This window comes from Zosterops lateralis (genome assembly GCF_965231275.1).
Source record: "Zosterops lateralis genome assembly, chromosome: 9".
Taxonomy (NCBI): domain Eukaryota; kingdom Metazoa; phylum Chordata; class Aves; order Passeriformes; family Zosteropidae; genus Zosterops; species Zosterops lateralis.
In genome coordinates, this window is record NC_139769.1 from 30,850,918 (window position 1) to 30,871,453 (window position 20,536).

At 50.6% G+C, this 20,536-nt stretch overlaps 1 protein-coding gene across 1 annotated transcript; it reads left to right on the forward strand.

Annotated features, from left to right (window-relative positions):
• Window positions 1-8,800: 8,800 nt before the first annotated feature.
• TMEM121 (transmembrane protein 121) lies at window positions 8,801-10,106 on the forward strand (the record flags this gene model as incomplete). The annotated part of the gene is made up of 1 exon (XM_083867086.1): window positions 8,801-10,106. One exon carries the CDS (start codon window positions 8,801-8,803, stop codon window positions 9,737-9,739), a length of 939 nt encoding a protein of 312 aa, XP_083723212.1. The 3' UTR covers window positions 9,740-10,106.
• Between the last annotated feature and the right edge of the window lie 10,430 nt (window positions 10,107-20,536).

Genomic DNA, 20,536 nt, shown 5'->3' on the forward strand with positions numbered 1-20,536 from the left:
GAGAAGGCTAGAAACCAGAGGAAGAGAAGCGTCTCCCCAGTGACCTCAGGACTGGCATTATTTTTATTGCATTGTGTCAGATGGGTGCAGTGTCATCTCCCAGGTGATGCCAGAACAGCAGATACCAGCATTGCCCCCATCCCAGAGGCTGAGGCATGGGCAGGATGAGGAAGGAGACCTTAAGCTTAGTGCCAGAGAGCCTGTTCCAGAAGGAACTGACAGTGGCATGAACATGATGATGGAGAACAAGTGTAGAGCAGAACCCACTGAGGCCCATCTCCAGCCTGTGGCACCACCAGCTCCTACCATGACTGTGATTTCAAACAAGTCAATAACTGTCTGCTGGGGGTGTAGCACCAGGAGTTCCCATGCTGCTACTCAACCAGCATCGAGCTACTCTCATCAATAATTAATATTGGACCAGCCAGTTGTATGGCAAGGCAAAGGTCCCTTGATTTTACAAGCTACACAGCACTTCTGTCTTGTGCTGTCCCTGCATTACCAAGATTTGAGATGAGCTTTGCACTCAGAAAAATGGTGCGATGTTCTTGGTGTAGATTTTACTGGGATACACCCTGCTGCTGCTCAAGAGTTGCTGCCCTGGGGAGCAGAAGCAGCCGAGATGCCTTCTCATCTCCTGGGGAACTGCTCAGCATAACAGGCTGAGCAGCAGCATGCTTGCTCCCAGGACAGATGGGTCCCTTGAACCTGGGGGAGCAGCAGAATGCCAGATGTCACCAGAGCATGAGACCTGTTGTCACAGGAGAGGCTCTGCCTCAGGAAGGTCTCTAAGGGGCAGACTAGGAAATAAACCTTGTGGGAACCAGGCAGGCATCACCAGCCGTACTGCCTCAGGGTGGCTTGGGAGAACAGAGAGCAGCAAAATCACCCCAGGGGTTATCTGGGTACCCCATCTACTGTTCATGCAGAGGCTGAATCCTGAAGTGCTGGGTCCCTCCCAGTGACATGTTCCACAGCCCAGGTGTGTGGCTGGTCACAAGGGTGGCTGTGCCAGGCTCAGTGGGAGCCAGCAGACAAAATCTCCTTTTATCATAGCCACTGGGCTCTGCCTCTCCATTCCACCAAAACAGCCAGCAGCTGCCTCCTGTTAATTAAGAGCAGAACAATCTCTCTTAATCAAAGGCCAGACTGATGGCAGCAGTAGCAGCCTGCTGAGCTCATCTCACCTCCACTAACACTGTGCTTGGGGCAGAGGGAATAACAGGCACAATTGTTTCTGTGCAATTGTAGTGCAGTGTGCCACCACAGCCTGGCAGCAGGGATGAGCTGGAGGCCACTCCTAGGGAGGGCAGAGATGCCACTTGCTTTGTGTAGGAGCTGATTGGCCTCCCCAGCTCTGTGATGCTGAAACCACCTCCTCTCCTCGAGCACCCAGGCCCTCTGCTCGCTTAGGGACTCAAGGGGAATAAGAGTTCTTGTGAGAGCAGGACACATACAGCTGTTCTTGCTGTCCTGCCACCCTAACACAGGTGCTGGAGCAGCACCTCCCAAAAGCTACTTGAGTGCAGAAAGTCCTCAATATCTTCACCATCAAGTAGAGCAGAGGTCTCCAGGATTGTAGTTTGGGAGTCAGTCCTCTTTGTCTTCCCAGCTGTTCCCTTTGCAGCTTGCCCTGCTTTACTTCAATCAGGCACTTTCACCCATAGCCTTTCCTTGCATTATGTGGGTGAGGGAGGAGAGAAGAGGAGAGGTGCCTCTCCTACTGCCTTAAGGCTGACAGCCAGCCTGGCCCAGGTCAGAGGGGCCTGCAGGTGACTCTGCCCAGATCTCTGCAAGAACCTGCAAGCCAGCCCTCATCCTTCCAGCCAGTACTGCAGAGTCATCCCTGTCTGAACCCTCTCACACAGGCAGGAGGTGCCAGCCAATCAGATGCATCTTCCTGGGTAGAGCTCCAGAGTTCTGCCCCAGAGCTTCCAGCATCTCCTTCCCCACAAGCATGTTTTTAGCACCAGGAAACTCCCAGTGCTCTCCTATTTATAGCTTCACACACCAGTTTTCATTTTATTTTAATTAGCTGATTCCCTCTCCCACCTGGCACTCAGGCACCTGGTGGATTGGAGGAGGATCCTGAGAGCAGCACTGAGGAAAGTTTGTACCTCTCTGCCAGCACCCAGGAGAGTGAGGACATGGATGAGGAAGAGCAGGAAGCTTTCCATCCTCCATCTGTAGGGATTTCCAGCAGGCAGTAGGGGAAAGCATCTGTGTGAGGACTCTGCTCTGGCTCCATGATTTCCTTTCCCCCAGCACTGACATTGTGAGGTTATTTGAGGACATGGTTGTGATTCACACACAAAAGTACATCCTCAGGCTACTGAAATCAGATCCAAGTTTTGTGCTCCTGGCCCGCTCGCTCCTGGTGTTTGCATTCATGTCTATTGATGGCACAGGAAAAATCCAAGCTGTGGTCTTTGTGTGCACGTGAAACTTGTTGACCACTTAGTGAGGCCTTTCTATCCAGGAGGGCACCAGCAGAGATCAGAGCTGGTGGTGTGCTGCTGGATTTTAGTGAGATGATTTGTTCAACTGCAAGCTGCAGGTGCACTGTCAGCCCTGCCGTGCCTGGGGCAGAAAGTATTTTTGTTCCCAGCCCAAGGATGGCACAGCTCCTTCAGATGAAAGCCAAATAGTTTCCTAGGAAAGGGACAGGACCAGTGAGGGTATTGGTTATACCTACAGACAGCACCCTGTGGGGTGAGCGTGGAGGATGCTGGAGGAAACACATAAAATCCAACAGCATCTCCAAAAAAAGTGGGGGGAAAGCCTGGAAAACAAAAAAACCCAAACAAAAAACCCAGATTAAAAAAAAAAAAAAAAAAATAGAGAGAGAGTATTGTTGGATTAAATCCCCCCAGCAGGGGCAAGTCCTGCATTTGCAGGAGCCCTGGGACTGGGAGGGCAGCAGTATGGGGAAAATGCTGATGATTTGGCAGAAGAACAGCAAGCCCAGGAGGACGCCCAAAGTAGTAGAGAGGGAATTCCCCCATGACCAGTGGGGAAAGCTCTGCTGAAGCATAATAAAGAGTGACAGGAGACTGCAGTAGGGACAGGAGAGTGGGGGCAGTTTTGTGAGCAGAACCTGAACTCCATGTGAATATCTCACTTTCAGACAGATGTTTGCCAAATGTGCCCTTTTTGGCAACAAACCAACGAACCGTGGGGGGATTCTGATGTTGTTATATCTGGGGATTGGTCCAGATTAGATCAAAATCTTGAAAATGAACCCAACTTGGAAATGCCAAGAAATTCCTCTGCAGAAACGTTTTTCTGGGAAAATGATAAATTGTTTTGGTAGAGTCAAAACGTAGTATTATAATTTCATGTTTTATGTACAAGTCAAAATGAATTATTTGCCTTCTTTAACTATTTTTAAACATGCAGAACATCTAAAAAAGCAGCTTTTTTTGTTGTTGTTGTTGCCTTTTTTTGACACGTCTGTCAAATATCATTGAATTCAGCGTGTTTGTGAATAGGAAGATGTTCCCAACAGCTGCAGCTGCCTGTGTCAGCAGAAGAGCCCCGACCAGGATGGCTGTGGGGGACAGAACTGGGAACAAAAAGGCCATCCATCCCTGCAGCCAGCCTGTGCAGGGCTTTGCTTTGGGCAAGCAGCATTTCCCCACCTTGTCACCAAAGTGACGTGATTGAGAAGGTGGTTTTATTTTTATTTCCTATTCAGGCAACAGTTCTGGTACCTTCTGCTTGTGTTTGTTTTTGGGAAAGGGGTCTGAAATGAACCCCAGAGGGGACTGAGCGTGTTTGCAGCAGGAGAGCACAGCTGATGCACTCACTGGTATAAGCAGGAGCTGACTTCGTCTGACATTCCATTATTTTGAATAGGTTCTAGGAACAGTTTGCAGCTCTTTCCCCCTCTTGATGTGCCTACACAGTAAATCATCTGTAATCATTAGCAAGTGGGCTGCTTCCTCCTTCAGACACAATTACTGGGCAGGGTCCGGAAAAATCTTCCTCAATCTCATTTCCTTCACAGGATGCACTTGAGAGCCCGGTGATGCCTTGGAGGAGGCAAGGCACAGCCACTGCCCAGAGCGATCTTCCCTGTTCCTCTGGGTAGGAGCATCCCTCTCTCCCTCCCTCTCTCTTTCTGATGGTTCCCAGGGACTGCCCGGGGCGGGAAAGGTGAAACCTCAGCCTCCAGGTCAGGGAGGCTGAACCAGCAGCAGGAACAGGCAAAGGCTCGGGGACAAGCTGATTTAGAGTTTCTTCTTAGTCAAAGCAGAGTTTGCCCTTCCTGTAAGCCCCATCCTTATACGGTGCGCAGAGTCACAGGTAATTCAGGGGGTCACAAGCCTGTAAGCAATGAACAGCAGCTCCTTGTCCCCGGCCTCTGCTGAGAGCAGGACACTTGGCTGCAGTTCAGCAGCTCCCTGGAGCACAGCCGGCTGCCAGGGAATGATGCCATCGCCTTGGTGGCTCTGCCACAGCTGCCCTGAAGTCCCGAGCAGAGGTGGTTGTGCCCATCGCCCCCTCTCGCCCCACGCTGCTGGGTGGGTGGGAAGAGGCCCTGGTGGAGCACCAGCTCTCGAGGGGGCTGAAGGACCAAGTGAGGGGGAACTTTGGATTTACATTCAGGAAAACTTGAATAAATTAAAGCAATTAAAGTGCGAATGAAGCTTTAAGCAGAGCGGCATCCTAATTACCTGGGAAGTGTGCTGTGTATACTTCTGTCTCACACCCTTTTAAAAAAATAGACAGGATTCAAATTACATAAATAATTTAAATTAATTTGCCAGGTAGATCTGGGCTTTGGGAAGTGCATGCTGGCGTTAATGACGCTGTTTTGCCAGTGCCTCCAGGCTGTCTGCAGCTGCTGGCTCCCTGGACAGGGGAGATGGGATTTTGTGTGGGGATCTCGGCATCTCCTGCATCCCACAGGTCCGCGGCCATGCTGGCTGCTGTGCCGGGAGGGGCTAGGCGGAGGCAGGAGAGGGCGCAGGAGACGCTGGGATGGGCGGCGGGAAAGGGCAGAACTGGCGGTAGTTAATCACCACCGCGAGCCGCCGGCGTCGCAGGCGAAAGCGCCGTTTGATTTTCTTCCGAGCTGTCTGGGCTGGCTGTGGAGCAAGGCTGTCACTGCACGTCCTTGGGTAACCACGAGTGCTTTATAGCGTCCGGGAGAGCCGGGAAAAAGAGGTGCAAGACCAAGAAATAACTTCTCAGATAGAGAAAAGGCACCAGAGGAATAGGGCAAGGGCTGGCTGCACCAGTGCTGCTCCTTTCCCTCGGTGCCAGAGGAAGCAGGGCAGTGGTGAGAGTGCAAACCCTGCCCTTCAGCCGGGTTTAGACTCATCTACAGGACCCCTAAAGTCTCTCCAGGAAATCAGCAGCCCCCCTCCATTCCTGCTGAAGCCTCTCCCATCCTGCAGGGAAGCTGGGAAAGGGCAGGCTGGGCTGGGAAATGGGGTGTCCCCAAGCACACCCCGGAGAGGGAGAGAGGACATGCTTCTGCTCCCCATTTCCTGCTGCTGGCCTTCACTGGTGGGGCTGGATGCTGGCCTTGGGCTGTGCCTTGTCAGCTGGTGACACACTGCTGTGGCTGTCACTGAGGGCATTTGTTCACTGCGGTGCAGTGGAGCTGTTTGAGTAGGGTAGAAGTAGAGGAGAATTAGCAATTAGAGATTGAATTTTGTCCTGGTAAAGGAGACCCATAGTTGCCAAGACTGAAGTATCGCTTCAGTACCTGCTTGTGTGAGTCCTGGCACCAAGAGGGATGTAAAAGCTGTTAGATTCCTTCCCACAGGAAGCTGCCAGCCTGGCTCACTGACATCCATAGCGCTGCAAGCTCATTATGTTCAGGTGGGCTGCCTTTCATTTACAAGAATTCCTGCAGGAAGAAAGTTCTTTGAATACTTGTCTGAACAAATATTTGCCTCAGACGTGGTTATTGTCTTGTTTACTCAGCACAGTTCTCAGGCAGTTTCTGAATGTACTGCCCAATGCAGTAATTTAAAAGTTACAAAGTAATGGTTGTTTAAAAACTACCTGCTTTTCTCTAATAATCCTCCAAGGAGAGTTTTATGTGCCCCCTCCCCAACAGACTGGTCAGGCATCACTGGAATTGCCAAGCTCTACTCCATGGATCTGCAAAGCACTCCGTATTTCAATAGAGCACCAGGGCTGCAAGGAGGGGCAAAACACTAGCTCTTGGAAAATCAGAAGAGCTTGCACTGCAGCAAATGCTTGGACACAATTTGAAAAAGGCAAGAGAGATGCTCACCCTGGGTAGTACACGATTTGACCATGGAGGAAGCAGCACTCGAGCCCTGTTACTCAGTCCTTTTCTCCCCTCTGAAAGGTTGCCACCCCAAATGTTTGTCAAACCCAGCCCGGGCTGCCATGAGCCCTTCAGGTCTGCTATTCGAGCATATTTTTTTTTGCTAAAAACCATCTGCTCAGCTCCGGTCGTTAAAGACCTGCTGGCCACCGTTGTGAACACTGTGAATTAACATCTTTTGGTGCCCTGGGTGTTCACCAGGAGGCAGGAAGGGGGTTTCTGTCTGGTTTCATGTAGGCATGAGGAGGGAAGCTGTGCCTTCCCCCAGCTCCCCAGACCACACCAGTAACTCACAGGGCAGAGGGGCAGGATTTACAGGCAAGCTGCTTCCTAACCTTACCGTGGTGTGATGCAACCCACTGCCCTTTAAATAACTGCTGCCTTTTGAAGGCATAAATACTTACAGGGTGAAAGAAAAAAAAAAAAAAAGCCACAGTTCCCTCCTGAAAGACCCAATTTATCTGGAATTATCTATCCTTGGCTATAAATCCTCTGTAAAACTTGGCACAAGTTTTAAGGCAGTTACAGCAATGACTGTATATTTTTATCCGAAACCTCGAGAAAGAACAAATTGAATCCCCAAATGGCAGCTCTGAATTGTTGCAGAGAGTCACACTAGTGGGGCTGCAGGGACTGCCTCGCCTGGGAAGCACCAAGCAGCAGTTCTCATGAATTCCCACTACATCTTTTCAGTTTCTTTCTGAGTAATCCTACTTGAGAAATTATTTTAACTTGCCAATTTTCCTTGCTGGTAGCAGACTCAGAAGAGCATCCCAAGGGTCCTGGCTGGAGCAGCAGCTTCAAGTCCCTTGCTAATGTTTGCTGAGCACCACATCCTTTGGAAACCAGGGCAGAGGTACACACATCCCTGCTGTCCACCTACTCAGGCACAAGGCAGGGCTGGCTCTGAATCATCAGGCTTTCCACTTTCTCTTCTTTGTTCTTGTCTCCCTGAAGCAGGAGAGAATCCAGCTTTTATTTAAATGAGGCCCTATAAACATAAGCAGCTGCAAAGTAGGGCAGGTTTTTAATGGCTTACACCTCCTTTGGCTTGGCTTCTTCCCTTCAGCCTCTGTAGCTGTGATCATGGTCTATGTCCACATAAGGAGTTCAATGACATTTTTTCATGCACTGGGACCTACCTGTTCATTTCTGGAAGTGCATTCCCTGCACAGAAAAGGTTAACAAATTAACCAGGCAATGACAGCATGGTGAGGAGAGGCTGTGTCCATGAGCAGCTGAAACCTGTCCAGAAAGCTGCTGGGACCTCGTGACACCCTGGAAACAGCTTTGCTCTGTCCCCCGTGTTCTAGCCCTGTGCTCACCCCTGCTCGAGGAGGGACGTGCCTGCAACCTGTGAGCTGCTCAGTAACTAGTAGAATCCCATGGCTGTAGTTAAGCAGAACTGTGCAGGCTGAAACCTCTGCAGTAACTTGTGGGTCTGTCTCCCTGCTGAAGCTGAGACACAGCTAGGCTGGGATACCTGGAGCTGGGAATGCTGTGAACCTGTGTGTCCCCACTGGGGTTGTGGTTTTGTGTCTGTCTGTGCTGTTGAAACAGTAGAAGCACACAGGGCATGAGCTTGCTGAGGGGTTCTGGACAGGGAGTGGCTTTGGAAAGGCAGCAGGCTGTATTTCTCTGCAGGACACCCTGTGCTGTGCTTGTACTCAGTGAGAAGCTGTTTTGCATCCTCATGCACAGACCATGATAGTGGTGCACCAGTGATGTTATGGTGCCTGGTGGGAGCCCAGCTCACACTGCAGCATGCTTGGAGCTGAGAGGGTTGTCATTGCCACCGTTACCTTGTCAGTGCACAGAGGGACCCTAACGCTTGTTCTCTGCTATCTTTTCCAGAAATGGAAGGATGCATGTACAGCTGGGAGCAGCAGAACACCAGCGCAGCCCTGTGGGGATAGGCGTGAAGGTGATTCCCTGTGAAGACACAGCAGGAGCCCCCCAGACCCTGGAGGAACGTGGGATCTCACTGGGAACAGGGAGAGCTCTCCTTCTGCGCCGTCAGCTGCTGTTTCCAGGCATCTATAGCAGGATTTGGGGTGTAGAGCCTGGACACGTGTTAGTGCCATAGGATTGCTGGAGAGCCTGGCAGTGATGGGCAACCCACCACAGAGGAGGGACATTCCTCCAGGAGGCCCTGCACACCTGTGAGCCCTGGCTGCTGGTGGCGGAGGGTGCCTGGGGCTGGGCTGCTCAGCCAGCCCTGGGCTGGGGGCAGAGCCACGGTGCCTGCAGGGCACAGCCACTGAGGGGCGAAGGGCTGGAGTGGGGTCTGCAGGGGCAGCCCCGAGCCCTGGGACAGCAGGGCTGCCAGCTGAGCCACTGCTCCTCCAGGCACCTCTTCCTGGGGTGGCAGTGGGGGACAGAGCAGCGCTCGGTCCCTGGGCTGGCCGCGGATGTGCCCCCACGCAGCGCCGGCGGGACCGCTCCCCTAGTGCTGGTGCCGAGGGGCGCAGGGCCGCCCGCCTCGCCATGGTGCTGCCGCCGCCTGACAAGCGCCACGTCTGCCTCACCACTATTGTCATCATGACCAGCATGGCCTTCATGGACGCCTACCTGGTGGAGCAGAACCAGGGGCCCCGCAAGATCGGTGTCTGCATCATCGTGCTGGTGGGGGACATCTGCTTCCTCATCGTGCTGCGCTACGTGGCCGTGTGGGTGGGCGCCGAGGTGAAGACGGCCAAACGGGGCTATGCCATGATCCTGTGGTTCCTTTACATCTTTGTGCTGGAGATCAAGCTGTATTTCATCTTTCAGAATTACAAAGCAGACAAAAAGAACCTGGAGACAGTGGCTAGGAAAGCTCTGACCCTACTGCTCTCCATCTGTGTGCCGGGGCTCTACCTGGTGCTAGTGGCCTTGGACAGCATGGAGTACATACGGACCTTTCGGAAGAAAGAGGACTTGCGGGGACGCCTCTTCTGGGTGGCCCTCGACCTGCTGGATATCTTGGACATCCAGGCCAACCTGTGGGAGCCACACAGGACCGGCTTGCCCATCTGGGCAGAGGGGCTTATGTTCTTCTACTGCTATATACTCCTCCTGATCCTGCCTTGCGTGTCCCTCAGTGAGATCAGCATGCAAGGGGAGCACATTGCCCCACAAAAAATGATGCTCTACCCTGTCCTCAGCCTGGTCACCATCAACATCGTCACCATCTTCATCCGGGCCATCAACATGATCTTGTTCCAGGACAGCAGGGTCTCCACCATCTTTATCGGCAAGAACATCATTGCCATCGCCACCAAGGTGTGCACCTTCCTGGAGTACAAGCGGCAGGTGAAGGAGTTCCCGCAGAACGCCATTGCCCTGGAGCTCCAGCAGAACTCCCTCTCGCACAACCAGACCATCCACAGCGCACAGGGCATCCCCCACGAGCCATCGCCCACCAGTGAAATCTTGGACACATGAGGGGTCCCCCAGCCCAGTGTTGGCTCAGACCACCCCATGCCGAGCAGAAGAAGGATGATGCTGCTTTCCTGCTGCCTGGCACAAGCACGACAGACAAATCCTGGCAGTGAGGGCTCTTCTAGGCACAGAAACACTAACCGCGTTCTAATTGAGCTATGGAGTGTCTTCTAGACGTCTTCATCTCAGGTATAACCCTAGGAGTCCTCCAGACAAACCAAATGGACTTGCAAAGGACCTGAACCAGCTGACCCTCTCCTCCCCCTCCTGCCACCATCCCCCTCCCGAGCAAAGACCGCTAAGGTTGCAATGTCCCTTTTTACTCCCTGAGCACCTCACCTTTATTCCAAGCCTGGATTGAAGATTTTATTACTGGAGACCTTTTTACAGAGTGGGGACAAGAGCATAGGGGTGCAGATTGGGGGGGGGGAGGGTGGGATGTTTGAAGCAGTAAACCCTGTGATTGTAGATGTCTCTTATCTCCAATGGTTGTGTTTACAGTTTCCTATTTATATCGGCTCCAGGAGCTCTCAGGCTGCCCTGTGGGTCAGTATCCTCATGGTGGGCGAGAGCAGGGAGCCCTGCAGTGGGGAGCAGGGCTGGGGCTGGCGCAACTGCCCCGGCTTGGGCTGAGGGGGGCTGAGCCTCCACCAGTGCCCTGTGCCGACTCTGCCAGGAGCAATATCTGATGAGCTAAAGCTAATCTAATGCTGGTGTCTCATGTATTTCATTCACTCCAAACAACTCAGCACAATATTTCTATTTTTAGAAGGGTCCCTCTCTCTCTCTCTCTCTCTCCCTCTCTCTCTCTCTCTCCCTGCCATCGAGAGCCTCCCTGCCTGCAGCAGCCTGAGCAGCCTCCCCAGCCCCCCAGCACTGCTGCTGGCAGGCACGGGCACCCAGGAGGGATTAGGACAAGGATGGTGATGATGTATTTCACTCTGGCATCAGGGGTTTATAAAGAGGGCTGCTTTCCACAGCTACTATATTTTTAAAATAAATACTTTAAAAAAAAAAAAAAAAAAAAAAAAAAAAAAAAAAAAAAAGAAGAAGAAAAAAACAAAAAAACACAAACCCCAAAAAAGAGCTGGGAAGAATGTGCTGCCCTGGGCAGGTGGCTGGGATGGGGCTGGGCTGAACTGGGAAAGATGTGCTGCCCCAGGCAGGTGGTTAGGATGGGGATGAGCTGGGCTGGGGTCTCCTCTGCAGGCGTGAGTGGTGATGAGGGGCTCAGCCATTGGCAGCAGGGTGGGAGGCAAGGGCCAGCCAGACAATAAAAGCCCCATGAGAGCAATGGCTTCTGGTGGTCTCTTTTCTGCCAGTGTGGGGAGGATGGGGCTCAGCTCTCATCACTTGTCTCCACTTCTGTCCACCTCCCCTGGGCTCCCAAGTGCCATCTCAAGGTTCTGTGCCCTGCACTCACTGAGCAGTGGGCCCAAAAAGGAAATAAATCATTTTTCCAGCTGCAATGCTGTGGCAGGGCTGGGTGCATCTCAGCTGCCTGACCCTGGCGGGAGGCACAAGAAGACAAGCAGAAAACCTGCATCTCAAACATGCTGAAAAGGGATATTTTTGCTTTTTCTAAACAAAATGTTGCATTTTGAGGAGATGGAATAAAATGCCTCGTGCTGTTTACATTTCTCTTCCACATTTTCCCCTGGCTCTGCTTACTGAATTTGACCTAAATCATTTCAGTTTCCATCTTCTCAGCCCATCACATTCTGTCCAAAGCATTTCAACCATCCCTGATCCAGACTTCCAATTTTAGGACCGGCAATTACAGTCTTGCTTGGCCATCCTGTCACCCAGGGATAACTCTAATGTTAATTAATTCCACTGAGAAATAAAGCAGTATCTTTGACAACAAAAGTGAGTTTGCAACAGATTTAGCCGATTGGAAAAGTTTCTTCCCCCTTTCTCTCAGGAAACATGAGAGGAAGTGGACAGGTGATTGAAAAGGTATTAGCAGAAATTAATTAAATTGCTAAATTATTCTGGAATACCTGTGGAATTACATATTACATTTCTGCTGATGCCTATAAATTACATGTGATTAGCATCAGTGCAATTAACTCCCAAGTATCAATAACATAATAACATTCTGCTGCTCTTTTAGGTAATTAATTTATGAGCCTTTGTTTTATAGTTCTTCCCCAGAACTGAGCAGAGGAAAACCTCTAGGGAAACCTGGAGGTTCATGGTGCTGTTAATCCTGGGGGCTGGGACATGCCAGCTGAGGTAGTGCCTGGCATCAGACTCAGCCCTGATGCAGAGATCTTTGATCCTGGGGATAAAATCAGTGATCTGGCAGGTTACTCTGATGGGTTGGGAGTATTTTTGTTCTGTTTCACCCTGATAGCTAGTTCTGCATCCTTGGCTTATACTGGAATAACATTAATATTCCCTTGAGCTTGATCTGTTGCTAAGGTTGCTTGGAGGCGTCTGGCTGTGCTCCCTGACGGCAGCCTTTCATGGAAAGGGAATATTGCTTTATCCTCCTGGTCCCATTACTTCCAAGAAAGTTTAGAAGGCCCCACAAGTTTTTCTTGAGCTTGCAAGACCCTGCTTTCTGCCCCTGACTTGAGGTTTTTGTCATTATGGAGGGGGGTGTCCCTGTGGAAGGGCTGTATTAGGAACTGGAGCAGGAGCAGAGGTCCTGGGTCCAAAGCAGAGATCCAGATGTTCACATGGCATGCCGTGCACCACATAATTCCCAAAAAGCTGCAGGTGCTTCACTCTGGTGAAGGGAGGGAGAAGAGGCTTTTCTCATCTTCTGCTACTCATGATCCCCAGGGCTCTGTGTGCATCAGGTTCTGCCTCACCAACATAGCCCTTTCTCTTCAAAGCCACCTTGAAGGCAAGAATGATGAGCTGGCCCCTCCTCAGCAGCTGCCGGAGGAAGGCTGGGGAGTAGGGAGAGGTGAGCAAGTACGAGGATGTCTGCAAGCAGAGGAGACAGCCAGAGCAGTCTGCAAAGCCCTTGGGGCATGGAGACAGCACAGCAAGGGCAGCGCTGCAGCTGTCCCTACCTGCTGCTTGGTGAGGGTGTTGCCTCTTCCCCAAAATCCAGCCCTGTCATCACAGACAGGACCCTCAGGACCCACAGGACCAGCAGGAGGGATGTGCCAGTGGCTGGACAGGGTGGCTGGCTCCCAGGCTGGCTGGTTGTTAGGGGAAGGTGATATTTTGCTCTGGGGAATGAGAACTAAAGGAAACAATTAAAACTAAATAGGCTGGAACCGGGCAATTTTTCAGCTTTCCACTTAGAAGAAAAAGAGCTCCTTTGTGAACAGTGAAATCCTCCTGGCAAGCTGTAGAATCCCACCTGATGAAGCAAAAGCTGCACAATTAAAATGCAGAAGGGATGCAAATTCCCTGTGTTGCAGTGGGAAATCCACCGGGGTGATGTCCCATGCTGTCATCAGAACCAGGCCACGAGCACAAGGCAGCCCATGCCCTTGGCAGGGAAGGCTGATGGTGCTTCAGGGGCCCAGGTGGTGCTGTCCTACCTATTACCAACCCACTAGTTACTGCTGAGGCTACACCTTCCAAGGGACAAGCCTTGGGGGAACCAGGTTCACCGTGTAGTTGCAGGGCACATCAGAGTCATGGCACCCTCTGGAGATGGAAAACCTGAGCCCCTCCAAGCCTTTCTCTCAGGCTGGTCCCAAGATCAGCAAATTGCCCTGGTCCTGCACAGGCACAGAAGATGATATCACCTGCTGGCCAGTGGCAAAGGGCTGGGCCATACACACTCGTGTCCCAGGCATTGTGGGACTGCAAAACAGGAGCTCCCAAATGGAGCAAAGCAAGCCATGCAGGCTGTTCAAATCCATCAAGCCCAGACAAATCCACCAGGGTCCTGTTCCCCTGTCCAAAATTTGGGCAAAGTAGCAGCAACAGGCTTGAACTGCTGCATGCCTGACACCATTAGTGAAAAGAATCTGGATCCAGCTCCTGTGTCCCAACAGCCTCGTGGTACCTGCAGTAGCTCCTCTCTGCCTTGGGCTGAACCACAGGTTTGTACCCTCCTGGGAGCTCACATCCAGCCCACGGCAGCCCCACCTTCTTGCTGCTGCATTCAGCTTTGTGCTGAGAGAGTGCTGAATGGGGCTCGAGCTGTAGCTTTTCTTTCCCAGGGTGCTGGCAGTTCTCACATGTCCTGCTTGTCCTCACATCCTTTTGGCAGGTGAACATCTCTGATGCTATAGTCTCTGTGCAGGGCTGGAGGAGGGTTCAGTCACTGAGCTGAAAGTGCCCCACGGTTCTGCTGCCAGATTCTCCATATGACCATGGCTCTGGTGACTTTGCAGGGCCCAAAAGGGCTTGGGAAGATTTGGGAGAAGAAATGCACCCACCAGGACCATGCAGCACGAGGATGAACTCTCAGCAGTGCCATCCGATGCAGCTCCAAGCACTGTCACCTGGAACCATACATAAGTAAGGGATGTTTTTCCTTTGGATCAGTCTGGGTTGATTCGATGAGCAGAAACAGACTGAACTTTCATGCCAATAACTGTTTTCCTTCCACCCGCCCCAGATTTGCTTCACTTTTTTAGCTCAGGCTAATGCTGCAACAGAAAACACAGGGCAGGTGTCCAGATCACCTTGACAGCAATTCCCATCCTCCTAAATTCCTCCTGCACAGAAAGCAAAAGTTTGAGTTTCACACCAATTTAATCCTAACTGAATGTCCTGAATTCTTCAGTTGTGTCTGGGTTTTGGGTCTGGCATCCTTGAAGAACAATATCCATTTAAATTGCTGATTTGAGCTTGCTCATTTAATTTCATCTTAATAAAGATTTTATGTGGTTTTGACATATTCAGTGTCTTGAGTGTATCAACACAGCAGCCTGAAGACGCATTATGACCATAATGGCTCAAAAAGCATTAAAAAGACCCTGGCAGGGCTTATTGATCGCCCGCCTTTACAGCTGCTTGAAGATGAAGACCAGTTATAGGGAAGAGTGAATAATGTCTTTTGTTTTTATGTGAGCTTCCCTGATGTTACCACAAAAGGCATTTGCAAACAAATATCTGCAAGCTCTTCATTAGGACATGAAGAAGCAGCAGTCATGTTGCTGGGTTGTTGTCAGGAGGGCAGTTTTAAAGGAAAAATCCTGCAGATAGCAGAAAGGACGCCTCCAAGGAAGGGATGTCAAAGTGTAAATAAATAAGTGATGAAGATGCCCAGGTCCTCCCCACTAGTGTATCCCAGAGGAAAAGCCCTTATGCCTCAATGGAGACTTACTGTAACATGTTTAAGGAAAGGGTAAATCATCTGCCAAAATCTGTCCTTAGAGCTGTGGGTTTCCCCACAGACCCTTCCCAGCTAATATACCCCAGTGTCTGTGTGAAAACACAAATGCATTGTGGCCATGTTATGCTAAGTGCAACAGAGATAAAAATTAGCAGAATGATCCATTGGCAAGGTAGGAATGTACCTGAGATGGGAGAGCAGAATAATTATCTTTTCATGGCCAACATTTGCATACTAGATGCACCCAAGAGGCCCTTGCACAGCCACCTCCCCAATTGCTGATGGCAGGTTCTTTTTAAAGGCAGTTTACTAATTGCGACCCATTTCCTCCAACCCAGGCAGGGGCGCCTTCTAGTCAAAGGAGCCATGCACCAAGGAAGAAAACCAGCTGCACCAACCAACTGCCTGTATGGCCAGGAGATGGGCTCCTGGGTGATGCCAGGCTGGCTCTGCCTTCTGAGCAGCCCAGCGTGCAGGTGCACGAGCTAGCCCTTGGCTTCTGGGTAGGGCACAAGGAAGGAGTAAGAAGCTTCCCGGTGTCCCAAGAAGCAAGTGAACAAAACACATCCAGTGGTGATCAGTGCAGGCTGAGGTCCAAGGAAGGACCTTGCTTCTCCACCCTTGAAGAGATATTGCTATGACACCGAATCAATTTCTTGCCATAAAGCCAGCAGACATGAGGTCTGCAGGGTTCTGCAGCCACAAATACATTTTCTAGTGTCTTTCCATGGCTGTAGGTGAGTGATCACCCTTACCTTGCTTGCCAGGGCTCCCCTGCCTCTTCAAATCTGCCGTGAAATAGCAACTCATCACTCATGGGGCCGAGAATTCTGAGAATCAGAGTGCGGCACCTTGAGCATACTAGGCACATACTCTTGCACCCCAGTTGAGCCAGGCCAGGAGGCAGCTAAAAACCCAACATCCCAGCTCCCAGGGCTGCTTACATGAAGCTGGCTCTGCCAGCAGAATAAGTACCTCAAGCAGAAAAAGCCACTATTTCCCTTTTCTGTGGTGGTGCCAGGGAGAACTTAGTATTCAAAAACTGTTTTCAGATGTTTCACTTCACAGCTGGTGAATGAACTCGGAGAACTCAATAAACCTCTTTGTGAGACATTATCTCTCATTAATCTCTCAAGTGAGGCTGGCACCTGGAATTGCATAAATCTTTACCTGCGCATAGTTAGGAAACAGGGGAATGGGCTGTCATCAGAAAGTGTGTTATAATGGGAGAGTCCCAAACAGCAAATAAAGAAGAAATCCTTGTAAAATTTTCTTCTTGATCTCCTCCTGGCAAGAAAACATCAGCTTTTGGAGGAGATGGATCCTTGGAAGAAGAGATTTTAGAAGGAAGTAGGGCAACACAAGTGCCTTCAGCAGTCTGCAGGTGTTCTGGGTGCACCCCCTTTCCATTGGACATGTCAGGAAATTCCAAAAACTTCAAGTGGTGCTGCCAGCTCAGGAGCAAACTGCTTCACAAGAACTTCCAGCTTGCAGATCCCTGCCTGATCCCAACTAGCTGCTCTGGATGCAGTGTGGTTTCTGTCTCATCCTTCTCCCGGCAGTAAGCTGGATTGGCTGTGCTGGAGCACTGTGAACCTCCATCACACTCCTATGAGTGGGACACAGCCACCAAAGCTACCTTCCTGAGGCAGGACAGCTCAGGGAGCACTGTTTGGATGTTTGGAAAGGAGAGAGATGATTTAAGAAGTCTTGAACAGCCTGATGTAGAAATATCATCCAGAGTGTTCTCCCTTGCAGGGGTTTTTGAAATTTTTGAAATTTATTTGGGCATCCTTTGTTTTGGTGCAACAGATGGTAGGGAAGCATGGTGGCCTGAAATATTAATGCTTCCTCCACCATCCATGTCCTCAGAGCAACTGGCATCTCCACGTTTTTGCTGAGGATCATGCAGCCTCATCTATCTCAGGGCTGGGCTCTTCCTACATCAGCTAGGAATTAAAATCTGTGGCTCTGTCCGCAGTGGCCCCTCAGGGGTGGGGCATTTTGCATCAGGATAGCTTCAGGGCAAAGGCTGGGAAGCAGGGACATGGTTATGGTAGAGGTACCACCCATTTTGCTCAAATGGGAAAGTTAGGAAAAAATAAAAATGCAGTGAAGCAAATCCCTTCCATGACTGTAACCACCACCATCTGCTGGAAAGGCTATTCAGTCTGGATTTTAAGAGTTGTCTTTTATTGATGACTAATGTTCCATAAACAGTGCCCAACAAGGAGCAATTAAGCATTCCTTAAGATAAAATGTATGTCTTTGGGCGATAACCGGGGAAAGGATCTTCTACAATGATGTCAAGATGTGACTTTGTACCATAGAACCAAGTGTGTGGTAAAAATCCCTCTGCTGCCATGCAATGGCTGATTTCTCCTCATTCCTGGGATGCTGCAGCAGCTCCCTGCGTGCTGGAGCTGGAGGGCATTGCCTGACTCAATGTCCCAGCTCCCACCTGGTTATTGACCAGTGCTCTCAGCCTGCCGTGGTACTTCAGACACCTCCACCTGGCAGGCTGTGAGCCCTTCAGGAAGGACACAATTATCCAGCTCCATAGTTTAATAATACAAGCCCCAGGAATCACACAGATCAATTTAATGGCACCCACTCAGAGACCTGCTGGCTGAGCTGTAATATTTAACAAGGATGCTGAGTAGCACATCAGTCTTTCTCAGACCCAGGGAGGCCTGTAAAGCCAGCAAGATGTGGACCAGCATTTCAACCCTCTCCAGGGCTGTTGCAGGGAGGAGCAGGCATGATGCTGCCATGAGTCTTAGCCCTCCTGAACATGATGTCAGCAGGCCAGGTGTTTTCTGCTGGGAAGACAATGCCATCAGTCTGGTGGCTTGTGCATCCTTGCTGCTGGGTCTTCTGAGCATTGCTTCCCTGGCTGGCTCTGGTTGGCACGCTCATCTCTGTCAGGCACTCCTCTCTCTGTTGGCACCTCACACCTCTGTCAGGCACTTCCCAGGGGCTCAGCCTGATGGAACTCTTCCTTTATTTTTCTTACAAGTAGAAACTTACATCTATACTGTTAAGTTCAAAGAATGTGAATGCTGTGGGGCTCAGGGTTTGAAAGGCAGCAAGTACTCATGGCTGCTGTGCCTGTGCCATCCTAACACTCACTCCTTGATTCTTTTGTATTAACAAGGGCAGCATCAGGCTCAAGGCACATGGACTTGCAAGAGAAGGAGTATGCTTTAATGGCTGGCTCTGCTCTTCTTCTGTGAGTTCACGTGGCATCCTGGAAACACTGCCAATGCCCACATTCAGCTAAAATCTGGAGCCTTGTGGAGATAGCAGCAGCAGTTCTGGTAATGCCCTGCCTGCAGTAGGTCTCCTTGCTTCCAAACACAACCTTTCCAAAGGACATACCCTGGGGATTTGCTTCTGTCAGGATCAAGCTTACGACAGGTTTCTGCTTTTTTTTTTAAATTATTTTTCCACAACATACCACTGAACAACACCCAGTGGCCCTTATCACATTTCCAGTGTGAAAAGTGATAATTTCTTTCCCTGGAAGAAATCCTGCCCTTCTGCTCAAGCCTTGCCATGATGACCCTTTAATCCCTCCTTTCTTGGGCTGAGAAGCTTGCCATACCCGTCTCCTGGAGCCCCTACTTTTGCAAACATATGCTCAGGAGCAAAACAGCCCCAGGAGGGGTGGGATGAACCCAGCATAGTTTTCAGGAGCATGGGAGCATGCTTGGCATTTAATCTGCTGTAGCCCCAAGCAGGATTTAGCAAAGGATCTACCTGTAATTGTCAGAGCCTAAAGGACTATTAAATATGTCCTTTAACTGGTTTCTGAAGGGCTTTTACTATTTTAATAAACATCTCAAGAAAGAAAAGCTCTCTGTGAAGCATTAGTTCTGAGATCCAAAAGCAATCTCACTAACATACAATATCAAGTTTGATTGACAAGGCCAATACCCATAAACCATGCTGATTGACACTAATTAGCCTGCCAGCCTTTAATTGCTTCTGATCGTGTTCTACATCGCTCTGATTAAAAAATTAGTCCCATGCAAAAAAATCAATGCAGCAGGGGGTAGTTTGAGATCTAGGCTGGGCCCTGAGACTTCACGCTGCCTCTGTTCACAGAGCATGGACACATCTTTTCAAAGGGACATCAAGGAGCAGGGGTAGGCAGGCAGAAAAGAAGCTTGTTAGAACAAACCCCTCCTGCTCAGGGTAGATTTTCTCTGGAGGAGAATTTCCCAAATGCTGGAAGAAGGGGAGAGCAGCTACCAGACAAGGTGAGGCCAAGCCAGCAGTCTGAGCTGCACCGTTATGGGCAGCAGAAGCAGGGGAGCAGGGAGGACTGAGCTGAGGAGCTTGATGGGATGATGGCCAGGCTGTCCCTTGTCCCCTTGATCACTCACAGCCATGATTCCCACAGCCCCTGCTTTGAGACTGGACCTGAATCTCTTGCCACAGAAAGACAGGAACACACTTGGCAGAGAAGCCTTCTTTTCACTGAGTCTCCCAATCCCTGTGGAACCCATGTCCCCGCAGCTGCCCCTCATGCCCATGAGGGTGCACACACACTGTGCCATCTTCTGATCCTCAGAGAGCCTGACCTGGATCCTGCAACCTCCCATCAGGTTTGGATCACCAACCATGGCGAGGACCGAGTCATGTATTTCTCTCCTGTCTCTTCCTCCTTCCCACCTTGTGCCTGCCTTGGCAAGTGCATCCTACACTGCTCCCTCTCGGCTGCTCCCAGGCTGGATGTGAGGGACAGGGTCAGACCCTGTGCTGCCCTCCTGCTGCTCCCCACCTGTCATTGCAGGAGTGTGGCAGCTGTCACTCTTGGTTTTGCCCAGTCTGAATGCAGTGAGAGGGTTGATGAGCGGCAAGACACAAGAGGGGAGGGCAGCAGGAGAAGGACACCAATGCTGAAGAGCAGCCTTGACCAGGAAAGAGGGGATGAAAATATCCTAATGCATGAGTGTCTGAGGACAACCATTCCTTGGTTCTTTGCAAAGTCAAGGACATCCCAGGGATCCATCACCTCTCCCCTGACTGCCTTTTGATGCCTACAAGCCAGAGCTGAGGAGCTTTGTGAAATACACTGTTCCCATGGCAGCCAGCAGCAGCTCCCAAACCAATAAAAGCCAAGATATGATCACACTCTATTAGTTTGATAGTATCATTTATAGTTGACTTAGGACTGAGTCCCATCTAATTAAAAGGGAGCTGCTTGCAAAAAGCACAAGAGCAGAAGAAGGCAGAGAGGATCTTTGCCCTGAGCTCCATGCCTGTGCAGATGTCTTGTCGGTGAATGGCTTTTTATTTCCCGTTCCACATTGGAGCTAATTTCATCCATCACCAGAATCAATGTGATTCATGCCCCCAGCAAGAGACAGATGCAGTAAGTAAGCATCAAGATCGAGGGGAAAGCACTGCTCTCCAGAGCCAGTGTCATCTGGAGCTCCTCTCTTCCTTAATTATGCTCCTCTGTCTCCTGGGCTTTTCAGGGGCTCGTGTTTCTGCAAAGTCAGGCATAAGCAGGCAGAAAAACCACAGAA